The sequence below is a fragment of the Pundamilia nyererei genome, unplaced genomic scaffold (genome assembly GCF_000239375.1).
Source record: "Pundamilia nyererei isolate P.nyererei 1_Seehausen unplaced genomic scaffold, PunNye1.0 scaffold00182, whole genome shotgun sequence".
Taxonomy (NCBI): domain Eukaryota; kingdom Metazoa; phylum Chordata; class Actinopteri; order Cichliformes; family Cichlidae; genus Pundamilia; species Pundamilia nyererei.
Genome location: NW_005187583.1, coordinates 62136 through 74750, shown reverse-complemented (window position 1 = coordinate 74750; position 12615 = coordinate 62136). Strand labels below are relative to the sequence as shown.

The 12615-nt window shown below is 39.1% G+C and overlaps 2 protein-coding genes across 3 annotated transcripts; both read right to left on the bottom strand.

The window, feature by feature from the left end:
• Positions 1 to 934: 934 nt before the first annotated feature.
• cbln18 (cerebellin 18) lies at positions 935 to 3684 on the bottom strand. Its single transcript, XM_005746713.1, has 7 exons — positions 3653 to 3684; positions 2277 to 2376; positions 1977 to 2156; positions 1732 to 1890; positions 1556 to 1644; positions 1379 to 1459; positions 935 to 1275 (listed from the first exon to the last, which is right to left on the bottom strand). The coding sequence occupies exons 2-7, from the start codon at positions 2374 to 2376 to the stop codon at positions 1147 to 1149; spliced, it is 738 nt and encodes a 245-aa protein (XP_005746770.1). The 5' UTR covers positions 3653 to 3684; the 3' UTR covers positions 935 to 1146.
• A 7017-nt stretch (positions 3685 to 10701) lies between these two features.
• On the bottom strand, positions 10702 to 12226 carry cbln20 (cerebellin 20). Of its 2 annotated transcripts, none has more exons than XM_013914271.1 (4): positions 12179 to 12226; positions 11728 to 11835; positions 11492 to 11632; positions 10702 to 11404 (listed from the first exon to the last, which is right to left on the bottom strand). In XM_013914271.1, the coding sequence occupies exons 1-4, from the start codon at positions 12183 to 12185 to the stop codon at positions 10980 to 10982; spliced, it is 681 nt and encodes a 226-aa protein (XP_013769725.1). In that variant the 5' UTR covers positions 12186 to 12226; the 3' UTR covers positions 10702 to 10979. The 2 variants fall into 2 exon arrangements, with proteins under 2 accessions (XP_013769725.1, XP_005746769.1); XM_005746712.1 differs by having other exon boundaries at positions 11728 to 11805; positions 12179 to 12210.
• Positions 12227 to 12615: the final 389 nt, after the last annotated feature.

Here is a 12615-nt window from a genome sequence, read left to right as displayed (position 1 = left end):
CAGTATGTTATGCTTTGGGATGAGAATGTGTTGATAGAATAACGGATCTGCATCCTGATGCAAACAGGCAACACTTAACATGTTGTGTGTCTTGCATTGAGTACAAAACTGAAGAAAACAAGAGGCTAGCTGTTCGTGTTTTACCAGTCTTTGTGCTAAGTTAAACTCCTCTGAGAAGTAAACAATTAATCATATATTCACAAGTTTACAATTTTTCACTGCAATAAAAACCTCTCTCATGGTTATTGGTATTATTAGATGAACAATTAAGTAACATAAAAGTTCCAGTTGTAAGCCTTTGATTTACTACAGCAGCATTTCTTTCATGTGTAGGATAAGAAATGCTCTTTTTGCACCTTTTTTCTCATATTCAGATCTCTTGAACTAAATGTATAGTTTGGAGGACTTCCCTTTTCTAAGCTCAAACTGGGCTGTATGTGGTCCATGCTGTAAAATGAGTTTGACATCCCAGCTTTAAAGTAACAACATGGACCCACCAGCCTGTGCTTCTGGCTTCTACACAGAAGCCTCCTATTGGAATGACTGGTATGTCCAAATTCTCACAGCATGTGCGTGCATGTGTGTGTAATCTGCTCCTACATCATGTGTTTGTTTAACTGAAGGTGGGTCATGGCCAGATGCCATCAGCAGTAGCAGCAGCGTTGTTATGATCCACTGTCATCCTTCCTAATTTTTTAGAAAAACCTCTCACTGCTTTTTCCATTCATGGATGTTGCCTATGTGAGTGTGTACGAGTTCTGAAATTAAACACACGCCATCACTGTCAACTAAGCTTTTATTATGTCATAACCCAAAAATTTCACACTTTATCTTTATACAGACAGACTTTGTATAATTTATTGACACAGATTTAGATCTTAATCATGGAAATAACTTTGAAGAAGTGATTTTCTTGTTTTTCTTCTAACTATGCACAAACTGTGTTTCTTGGCATATTATGTGATAGCAACAAACATCTTTGTAGTTTTTTGTTTAAATCTAATGCAGGGGCTCTTAAACAATGGGACCTGCCCCACAATAAATCACAAACCTATATCTGGTGGGTGAACACTAGTATTTTGATTTCAATCCATTTAAGGTCCTGGAATGAGAAAGATGAAGTGACCTGGCTCTCCAGGTGGTGTATTAGGCAGCAATGTAGGGGTACAGGATGTAACCAGTGAAGACATTGTACTGAAGATTTGTACAGAGTTTCCTCCCGGACGTCAGGTCAAGATAGACCTGATCGCCTCTCTGCATTTCCAGTGCAACGACCTGAAAAACAGATGGTAAATTGTGTTTCTCACTGTCATTCAAAAATTGTACAAAAATGACACAGTCTCACATTTAATAACTGTATTTGTAGCAATCAATTTACCTGCGTGGCGCTGTCCTCCGTATCCTCTCGATTGTTCTCCCACACACTGGCTCCGCGCTTCCCATTCTTCATAAGCTGGACCTGCACAGAAAAGTAAGGTACAACTCATTTTGTTGTTGCTATACAGCGAGACCAGTCAAATGTATGATATCAGAAATTTCAATCTGTTTTGTTTACTTTATGGTAGAGGCGCCCATTCTCTCCCACAGATGAGTAGGTTGTGAAAGAAAAGACGTAAACACCAGGAAAGGGGGCAGTGAAGATACCTGAAGAGACAGAGAGTGTAGAGTTAGTGAGTTAAACTCATAGGAGTCATAGGAGTTTAATCCTTCTTTTTTTGTGTGTGATCTTACCCAAGGACGGGTTATATCCATTGCCACTGTTGAGAAGGACAGAGGAGAAGGGAACTGGAATATTAATATTGAATGGACCAAAGCAACGTTCTGTTGATCCAGGAACCATAAGGGCAATATTTGGGTCCATTGTGGCCTTGAAGGCAACCTTGATTTTATCTGACAGCGAGAAGGGAGAATTAATACTGAACAACAGAGGTCAATGGCCTCAAAACACTTTGAATTTAATAAACAAGGGTGTTCACCTGTGAGTGACTGTACTCTGCCTTTCAGTGTGCTGATGTCATGCCACAAAAAGGTCATCCTTTCTAAGATATCCTCTTCTAATTGGAGCATGTCCCTTGCTGCACAGCAGCAGCCGCGCTGTTGATTGAAAGTGCAATTGCAGTCCGATTTTTCACAAGTCAGAGCTCCCTTCCAGTTAACTGGAAAAAACAGAGGAACACCAAGAAGGGCAAACAGATATGGCTTCAGCCGTCAAACTAAAGTTACTAAACTTAATGTTATATAAGCGTTTGTCAACAAAATAAGGCCGGATAACATACGTGCTGCCTGTTTCAGCATTAAGATGGTGTCGGACTGGGCCTGCACTGGATCACAGAGAAACAGTGACCCCAACAGGAACAAAACTGGTAATACAACCATCTGAAAAAAACAAAAAGCAGAATCCAGTATTTTGTCAGACTAGAGAGGCCAAGTACTCCTTTCTTATAGATAGTAAGCTAAACACTGCTGAGCTAATGCAAGCATTTTCAGGCCTATCAGCACTAATTCTCACACTTTTAACTGAGTAACTGAACTTTTTAACATAACTGCTGGAATTACCTAAAACTAGCTACCTACCTTACCATACAACAACTTAAGTATTGTGTGTAAAGTGAAGAAGCTCATGTTTACTCAGAAAATTCTACTTAGATTTTGCCAACCTTTAGCAGTGTATTTTTGATCTTCATTCTGAGGTGTGTTGTAAGGAGGAGTTAAATGCTTGAAGCCATTCCCACCAAACAACAATGGTAAGGATGAATGTGCTGTGTTACTTAAAAATGCTGGTTTCATCTCTTGCTAATTGAGTGTGTACAACATGGCTATTACTTTTCAGCCACATTTAGTGTGGTTTAGGCTTAGTTTTGACCTGCTCTGAGCTATGTTATCTGCCTAGCCAATTAAGCTAGCTGCTAGCAAGTAAAAATACCAAAACTTATGCTTTCCTCAGAAAAATCCCAATAAGCTAGTATATACCCAGCTTAAACTCTAAGAACATGATGTTTATGTCGGCTAGATGTCTACTTGGATTTTTAGCCCTCTGTGTATGGATTCTTATTTCTTAAGAATTTTTTTGTCATCTAGGCTAAGTCCAAGTTTCACATTAATATTTCAAAATTTTGACTTACACAGGCGTTACTCAAAATTTTTAGATGTTTCATAAATTTTAATTTCAAGATTGTCTCAAAAAAGTTCCACTTAACTCTGGCTGGCAAATTTTTTCAGTATTAGCTTTAAAATATGACTGACTTTGTAACTCATACCGACTTTTTGGACTGCTTTTTTAACCTAAATTAAAATGGGTAAAACTGAAATGTAGCAGAAAGCAGAGATAATGAATTTGACCTTGATAATATACATCAATCTGGTACCCGTGATACTCTTTATCAAGGCCATAAGTCAGTAGTTGAAAGCTAGAGTGTTAAGTATTTTGGTTATCTTACTGTAATCATCATAACATGTATATTAGTTAATGTCTGCATATAAACAATTTCCTTTTTCAGTCCCACATACAGCTGTATTTTTTTTTAAATTTTATATGTTTCAAATAAAGGTTAATTATATATCATCCCCCTGCGAAAGCAATGTAACGTTCTTCATTTGTATTTGTTTCTCATTTTTTATAATGTATATGTAAGGACTTAATCATAAAACTTACTGTTTTTCTGGTCCTCTTCTTGTTCTGAAGGACTGGGCCTGTGTCAGGTTCTTGTGAATTTAAGAATGTTAATGGCGGAGGATGAATTCAGCTTCTTATTGTTACACTTTGGGTGATCCAGCCCATGAGGGTGCGAATGACAGTAGCTCCACCTTTTCACATGAACACACACAAACACACAAGTAGACATTGGACAGCTAAGCACTAGCTATCCAATCCCTGCCACGGTGACAGCCTCAATTGCCTCTGTAATACAGTCCAGTAGATCATTTTCCTCTAGTTTAAAAGAACAAAAAGTGTTCTCACAGCACCTTTTAGCACTTATTGTGTGGACAGTAATACTCGTTTTTAGGACAGCAGTATCTGGTTGCCATTGTTCAAATGATGCCAGCTGCTCAAAAATGTAGATAGTTGTCAGGTCCCCGAGAGTATAATAACACTGAGATAAGAAGACAAATGGAGCTGAGTTTTATCTGATTTAACAAAAACAATATACAGTATTGCTTTCCCACGATTGCTTTCTCTTTAAGTATTGTTGGAAACTCAGATAGTGATAGTAGCCCAGTTTATCATCGATATGAGATAAAATAAAAATAAAAAAGTGGGAAACACTTTAACCTGGTTCAGAGAATTGGCCTAATAAAGTGTTTTGTTGTGCAAGAATATGTTAGCTGACTGCACAATCGTCATAAGATATTGCATTCTGTTGAGGCCTATAATATGTGCCTAGATATGTCTATGTGTAGATAAGAAATCACGATTGCCATTATTTGGGAGTAGATTGATAACATAGACACTTCATTTGTTATCTCACTTAGAAACTTTGATCGTTTGAGTATGAAATTTTGCTTTACAGAGGTTAAACTCTGCTCTCCATGTGGTAGAATGGTGAAGTTGTTTCATGTGAAATACTTGGAAAATAAATGAATGAACTGCACCAAAAACATTTGGTGCAGAAAATCATATTTTTTAACCAACCACCATTATTTATAGAAATATACAAACATAAGTGGTAGTACAGTGTATATAAGGCAAATCTGAGTTTTTACAAAGTATTGAGCTTGAAAATGAATATTTGGTTTGACCACCTACTCAATCGTTCTTATAATTTCTTTAAGCAGTCTTCAGGAAAAGTTCTCCAGACGTCTTGAAGGAAAATTCAAACCTTTAGATCTTGGCTTCTTTTCATTCGGTTCTCTGTCAAGATGATCCCACATTGCTTCAATAATGCTGAGTTCCAGGCCCTGGAGAGATCAATCCACTCTTTGTCTGTTATCCAAGTATTCTTTTACTGCATTGCCAATGTGAGTAGGGTTATTGTGGTGCTGAAGAATTAAGCTGTTGCCAATTAGTTGCTTTCCAGATGGTATTGCATTGTTTAAAAATCTGACTGTACTCTTCTGTACTCATAATTACTTCAATTTTGACAGCATTTCCAGCGCCACTGGCTGATGCAGCCACAAACCATGACAGTGCCTCCACCATGTTTTAGACAGGCTGTAGGCACACTAGTTTACCTCTTTACTCAGCTCCTTCTTGACAACCAACCTTTTACTGCACAGTCCAATATAAAGCCTTTGTAGACTAATAGATCCTTTGAATAGTAGTAAGATGCAGAGCATGCATGACCAGCTGAGGCCGATGTTGTATTTCCAATTAAAAAAAAGATCCTCTAGGCTATAAATAGACCTTGAACTAAGCATTTTCACCACCACCATCTTAGTGTTCGAAACTTGACATGATGAATAAGCAGTGGATCTGACTGCACTGAGGATATATCCCGGCTACTCTAATTGAACACAATTTATTAAAATAAATAATAGTTTTGATTCACTAGGACTTGAAACTAGCGACTGTGTCTATAAAATCATTTACAGAGAGTTTATTGAAAAAGGGTTCTAGGAGGCATTTTCTTAGACTTCTGTACACCCAAACTTCTATGTAACCAGCTGGCCACTAGTGACTACCTGACAAGATTTTGTATGGTAAATGGCTCAATTGTTAACCCATTGTTAGCTATAAAAATGAATTGCCCCATCATATGGGGAAGCAAATAGATAAATCTGTGTGTGCGCTTAATACAACATCATCCTTAGCATGAAGTTATCAAATACCGTGATTGTACCAAAGTGTATATATTGAAATCATAGTTGGATATTTTTTTACGCATAAAAGTTAAGCATTTAAAATTAAAATATTGGCCCCATTAACAGGGGTTTGCTGTACAGCAGATCCTCATTCACCTCTACTGTTTGTTATTAACCTGAAACCAGGTGTTTTGTTCAAAAAGACGTGGCCCTATTTGATAACAGGGTTTTTCATGTGTTGACAACCACATTTAAAAATGTCCGTACTCCTGGAAAAATGTATTATATTTGTCTTTTGTTCACCACTTGTGTGTACGGAGTCTCAAATCAGTTGACCTGGTTCATCGCATAGTTTCATGTTCTTCTTATCTGATCTTCTCAATGCCAGGGTATCTCAGGTGTTTTATGTCTGATTTCCTGTCCTCGAGATAATTCATGTAGCACCTGGGGACAAAACTGGCATGCAGTGTTATAACCTCAGATGTGATTTCAAACCAGAGATTGTTTGATACGGGTGTGAAAATGTGCCCGAGTTCATTTCAGTATGACGAAACCCATCCAGAAAAAGACTGCTTTCTTTTGGAGTAAAACAACTACCGTAGTAAAAAAGTCCCACTGCTGTTTGTTTGAAAAGTATAATGAAATACTACTAATTCTTTGAACAGTTTTCATTTCTTTTATTTTTCAGATTTAATAATTCAACTTATTGTGACAGAATGTATAAAAACTGCCCAGCAAATTTAACTTCTTAACATCTAGCTAGAGGCAGTTTTAGACTTAAGACGCATTTTGGCCTAATTTTTAGCAAGTTTTAAAAACTCTATTGATCACGAGTCACGGCTATTCTACTGATGACTTTTCTACTGATCACGCTATCAAAAACTAATGTGGATATTCAGTCTATTAAATGTCTTTGTGATTCAACTCGGGTATCATCCATCCGTCGTGCTTATCAAGAACCTGGTCGTGGGACCAGCAGCCTAAGCAGAGAAGCCCAAACCTCTCTCTCCCCAGCCACCTCCCTGAGTTCATCCAGGGGAACAAAGAGCCATTTCCAGGCCATTTGACAGATATAATCTATTCAGCATGACTTAGGTTTGCCCCAAGGCCTCTTTCCAGTAGGAAATGCCCAGAGCACTTCACCCAGGAGGCGCTCAAGAAACTAGGAAGTGCTAATTCTCATTCCTGTCGCTTTACACTCTACGCTACGAACCGCTCCGGTGCAACCTATTTCATTTCGACTCAACATGCCCAGCGTCCCTGCTTTTGAAGTTCTGCCTCAGGTCGGTGTTAAAGATCCCACGGACCGGGCCTCTGCCAGATTTTCCAAGTGCACCTTCACTATACGTTTGTATAGTGTCCAGCATCTTTCCCCAACTTACCACCAGTTGATATGGACACCTTTATGGACAAATCACTATTTGCAAAGAAGTCTTATGACAGACCCGCCTTCGGGTCTCACTATTGTTACCGATGTGAGAATTGAAGCCCCCTTTTAAGAATCACCAGATGACTCTAGACCACTTTGGTATACAAACCATGGCCGACTCAGTGACTATAAGGTGCCCAGGTCAGCATGTACTTGTACAATTTAACATGTAAAAACATGGTGAAAGTCCTTCACCCGAGCATCGTTCTCTGAACCCCTGAACAGGTGACAGGTACAAGATCAGGTTTAAGGTGGTACCGGATGAAAGATTAGTTGGATGCATCTGACTGATGTTATCGGGTAAATAAAATAAAGTATATTAAAATGGACTGAAATCCACCATATACTAAATGTTAAGACATTCATCTCATTGATACTGTATGTGTCATGTATGTCTGTCACCAGAGTGGTAATATGGTTTAATAAGGCTTCATATTCATGCTCACTGTGAGCAAGATTGTAAATAAAGTTTTTTTTTAATTTAATTGATATATGTGTGTTACTAAATATAGTTCAATATAAAGTTGGTCTGTGGAAAACATCAATACCTAAAAAAATAAACAGCATAGTACCATCAGTATTTCAATAGTTTAATTTTCCAAACAATCACACAATTGTTCAGGTAAAACAAACCTTTTGATTACAGTTCATGTAATTTTACAAGGTGCATGGCTGCTGATTGTATATACACATTACAGGCCATTACTGAAACAAGAAAATATATGTTTTTTTCAGAACAAAGATACTCTTATAGTTTCTTGGTTTAAGCTTTCAGATTGTACAAGCTGAATCAAAGCACAATGAATTTAAAACCGGGACTTTCTCAAAAGAATCCCCAAACAATAGACTGATGCAGAAAATTTCACCTAGCAGACTCTAACCTTAAAAGTGGAGCAAAACTTGCAATAAAAACCAACCATCCTCCAACTTATTCAGTAACATAAAGCAGAAAGCCACTGAAGGTGTTGTAGTAGCTTTCATCACAGAGATAGCAGCCACTGCTTAAGGTAACAGTCACCATGTCTCCAACTTTCAGGTGCATGGCCACAACTATGGTGGCGCTATCTTCTTGGTCATTGGTATTAAACTCTTTGGCTCTTGCCATCACTTTATTGTTAACCTGCAGATTGGCACAGGCAGCCAGCATGTTGCCGGGAGACCCTGCGTCACTGAAGATGGTGACTGCGAGACTGTAGACGCCTGAGAAAGGAACGGTGAAGACGCCAGTGTTCATGTTGTAGGCTCCGCCCAAGTTAAGGAAGGCATTTTTGTAGATGACGACCTTGTTCATTTCGCTGAAGGGGCCGTAACACTTAAAATTCTCATCGCTGAATAGAGAGAAAGAGAAGGCAACGCGGCTGGCTGGAAATGCAAAAGGGAGGTGGTGTGTTAGCAGTGCAAAAAAATCTGCTTTTGCTGTTATGTCCTTTATAATTGATCACTTACCTTCAACCACCCTGAGACTTTCTTTTGTCTTTTGGAAGTCCTTCTCCAGCTCAGTCATGCTCTTGTTAAAGTAGGTCTTCAGCCTGTTCACCTCTTGCACCATCAGGCAGCAACCACAGGAGAATTTGTCCGTGCTGCATGCTGAACACAAAGACACATTAACACACTTGCACCAGAGAATATATGAGCACACACTTTTTGTGCAGTCACAGTTCCTCACCACTGCCTGCGTTGGGGTCGGGATCTGGAGCAATCCGGACGGGTCCGTTCCAGGAATATTCGTTTTGAGCAAACGCTGCATTCAGCAGACACAGCAGTACAAGAGCTGTGGAGAAAAATGTGAAAGAGATAAACCAATTAAGAAAGAGAAAGCGCTACTTACTAGATACCTGTTTTGTGTGTAAACGTAGGCTCACCTCTCATGCCGACACTAAATGATGGCAGTTTCATGAATGAATGAAAGGTAAGAGAGACTGATGAGCTCAACAAGAGTCATGGATATATATTTTTCACAGCGCTCCTCCCTTATTGCCTTCCAACTTTGACAACGCCCCTTGTTGGGTTTTTTCCCTGTCCTTTTTACCTGTGCAACTGATAAAGCTGTATCATCACCACTTGATCTCAGCTTTAAAAATCACACAGAAGCAGGTACACACCCTGACTCTAAGGCTTTGTTGTGGATGCCGGTGAGGTGTCATCTATCATCTGGAAAGAGGTGTCAGTGTGTTCTCATTAGCAGACAAGGTGTAAAGTGCTGGTTGATAGTCTAGTGTACTTTTCTATGCACAGTTCTAACCTGCCTTTACAAAAGCACTGTCATTTTACATGCTTGTGCTTTCAGTTTGATAGATAAGTTGACATATTTTTGGTCCAACAGAAATGTGTTAGAAGGGCTCTATACACATGGCAGGTAGGAATGATTTCCTGTGTCATTCAGTGGTGCTTTTTGGTAATCTCAGTCTCTCACTGAACGTGAGAATATATGTATATAGTAGGAAGACTGGAGCAACGTTCTACACTGCAGGCTTATACTGTGTATATTATACAGTGTGGTGCTGTGATCATTTTTACATTAGGAAATAATCTGTGTAGATTAGAGTGAAATGAAAGGGTGACAAATGAAGCTGCCAGTACTCGTAGTTTCACATGATTTGTTACATTGTTACAGCATCTTAATTAGCTACAGAATGTATTCAGAATTATATACACCAATAATATAGTTTAATGCTGCACTGTTTGTTGCAATTTAGGACATAATTAAATCTTGCTTTAGTCATCCATCCGCTTCCGCTTATCCTTTTCAGGGTTGCTGGTACGGACCAGCTGTCCCTGGATACCCTGGACAGGTCGCCAGTCTGTCGCAGGGCTAACACATAGACAAAGACAACCATTTGCACTCACATTCATACCTATGGGCAATTTAGACTTTCCAATTAACCTATCCCCACTAAGTGCATGGCTTCGGACTGTGGGAGGAAGCAAGAGGACCCACGCAAACATGAGGAGAACATGAAAACTCCCAACAAAAAGTGGTGTAATTGACCTCAGGACCTTCTTGGTGTGAGGTAGCAGTGCTAATCACCATGCCACCATGCTGCCCGTTATTTAGAAAGCATCCATCCATCCTATCAAATTTAAGATAGAGGGTTGACTCAAGTGAGTTGTCTACTAATTGGATCAGTTCTTGGTCCTCCAAGGCATCCTTGGGCAAACACACATAACCCCAACGTAACCCTTGATGAATCTATTAGAGTGTGTGTAAATGTTAGACACAAAGTACGAAAATAAAAGTGCAGTTTATTTGGGCAAGAGTTGGATTACACCCTGTGCTGGTTGCTAGGCCATCACAGGACTTATTGGGAATTTCATTGGTGTGGAATAGCATTTATTTCAATTTATCTTTTTATTTCACAAAGAAGATAATGATTATATATCCTCTATTTTCCACTCAAATTGTGAACAGCACACTATGCTAGTACCACCGTTACAACTTTGCTTTATTTGTTACAGAATGGATCAAAAATTATAACAAAGGCAACTGTGTTTTTTTAAAGATCTGATTTATTTCATCATTTTTATAGGCTTGACAGATTTCACAGACAAGTAATATAACATTTATAACTAAATCAAAATCAATAACAGTTATAGCCAAGACACTTCAACAATCTAAAAAAAAAGATACAGCTGTAGTAATTCAAGGGTTAATCCACATAAGAGTGTTTAAGAAACATCTCTTCAGCATAATGACATACAATCTCAGAAAGAACAAAACAAGTCACTGATGTCACCATAGAAAATTTTCATCTAGCAGGCTTACATTTTGGCTGTATTAGGCAAACGTTGGTACAAAGCACACTATGCCAACTTAATCAGAAGCATAAAGCAGAAAACCAGTGAAAGTGTTGTAGTGGTTGATGTCATCGCTTAAGGAGCATCCTTGGAGCAGCCTGACAGACAGCTGGTCCCCGGCGTTCAGCTGCACAGCCACGACAACACTGGTGCTGTCTTCAAGGTCCTGACCACTTCTTTCAATGGCTTCAGCCACATTTTCGCCGTTAACCTGCAGAGTGACGCAGTTGCTCAGGGTTACGCGAGCAGAGCTGTAAACCGTGACGGAGAGGCTGTAGACGCCGGAGCGGGGCACGGTGAAGATGCCAGTCTCCACATTGTAGCCGTCTCCCAAGTTGATGAAGACATGTTTGTACTTAATTATGCTATCACTGGAGAAGGGGCCATAGGAGACCATGGCTGAGTTGTTGTTTAGAGCGACGGAGAAGGCGCTGCGGCTTCCTGGAAACGCAGAGAAGAAATAGCTTAGCGAAATGAGAAATCTATCAGCTTCGACTTTTAGTTTATTGGTCACTTGATGTCACTCACCTCTCATATTGTTGAGGATCATTTTGGAGCTCATGAGCTCGTCCTTCAGTTTGTTAATGCTCATGTTAAAGAACTTCTCCAACCTGCCTATTTGTTTCTGCATTAGACAGCAGCCACACGACGCCTGGTCAGTAACACACACTGCATACACACACAAATGAGTAGGTTTTCAGGTAAAAACATGCAGAGCTATATTGAGACATGAATGCAGACCTTCTTATTTAACAGCCTCTCACCTTGGCTTTGAACGGGGGCTTGCTGCGGTACATTCTCCAAAGGTCCAAGCCAGGAAAACTTGTTGTCCTGACCGAAAGCTGCATGCAGAAGACACAGCAATACAATTGCTGGAGAAAAAAAAGAAGGGCATCAGACATCTTTGTTATTTTGAAATGTTGAACTGACTCTAAACCACTACTAGTTTCTACCTTTTTTCAATTTGTGGAATTTACGAGCTTAATTAGAGACATTCAACATCCCAAAATGTAAAAGATTCTTCTAATATACTTTACATTTTCACATGGTTTAGTTTCCTAAATTTAAAATTCTAACACGCAGTCTTTAGTCCTTTTTGCCTACTAGAGTCTGAATATTTTGAACCTGAGCTAAATCCATTAATGTTCTTTGCAATTAAAAAATCTTCCTCCAAAATCTTATGTCAATGTAGATACAGCGTCCATCTAGTCTCACCTCTCATGTTGATGCTGATATATGGCAAATGATGATGCTTCTGAAGGGTGGAAGTTTGTACTGACTGATCATGACACGAAAGTAATGGATATATAGTTTTCTAAAAGCCCCTCCCTTGTAACCTCTTTTCACACGACTCCTCCTCTCTCTTTTTTCTTTGTTGTTCATCCCCTTTCCCTCTGTGACTTTATAGCTCAAGATGAATCTGTTTTTTTTTTTCATCACTAGAGGCTCTCATTTTCTCAAATCCACACATTGACAGACAGCTTATGTGTGAGTGCTGCTGCACACATATCTTTGCTATGAGCAATTTTTTTTCCTAGTCAGATTACTAAACATTGTTTTTGCACTCTCCATGTTCATGATTGAGTTAAAAACAAACAACAAACCTTTTTGGAAGGATAAACTGTGCTGATTGTAAGCAGGATTTATTTCAT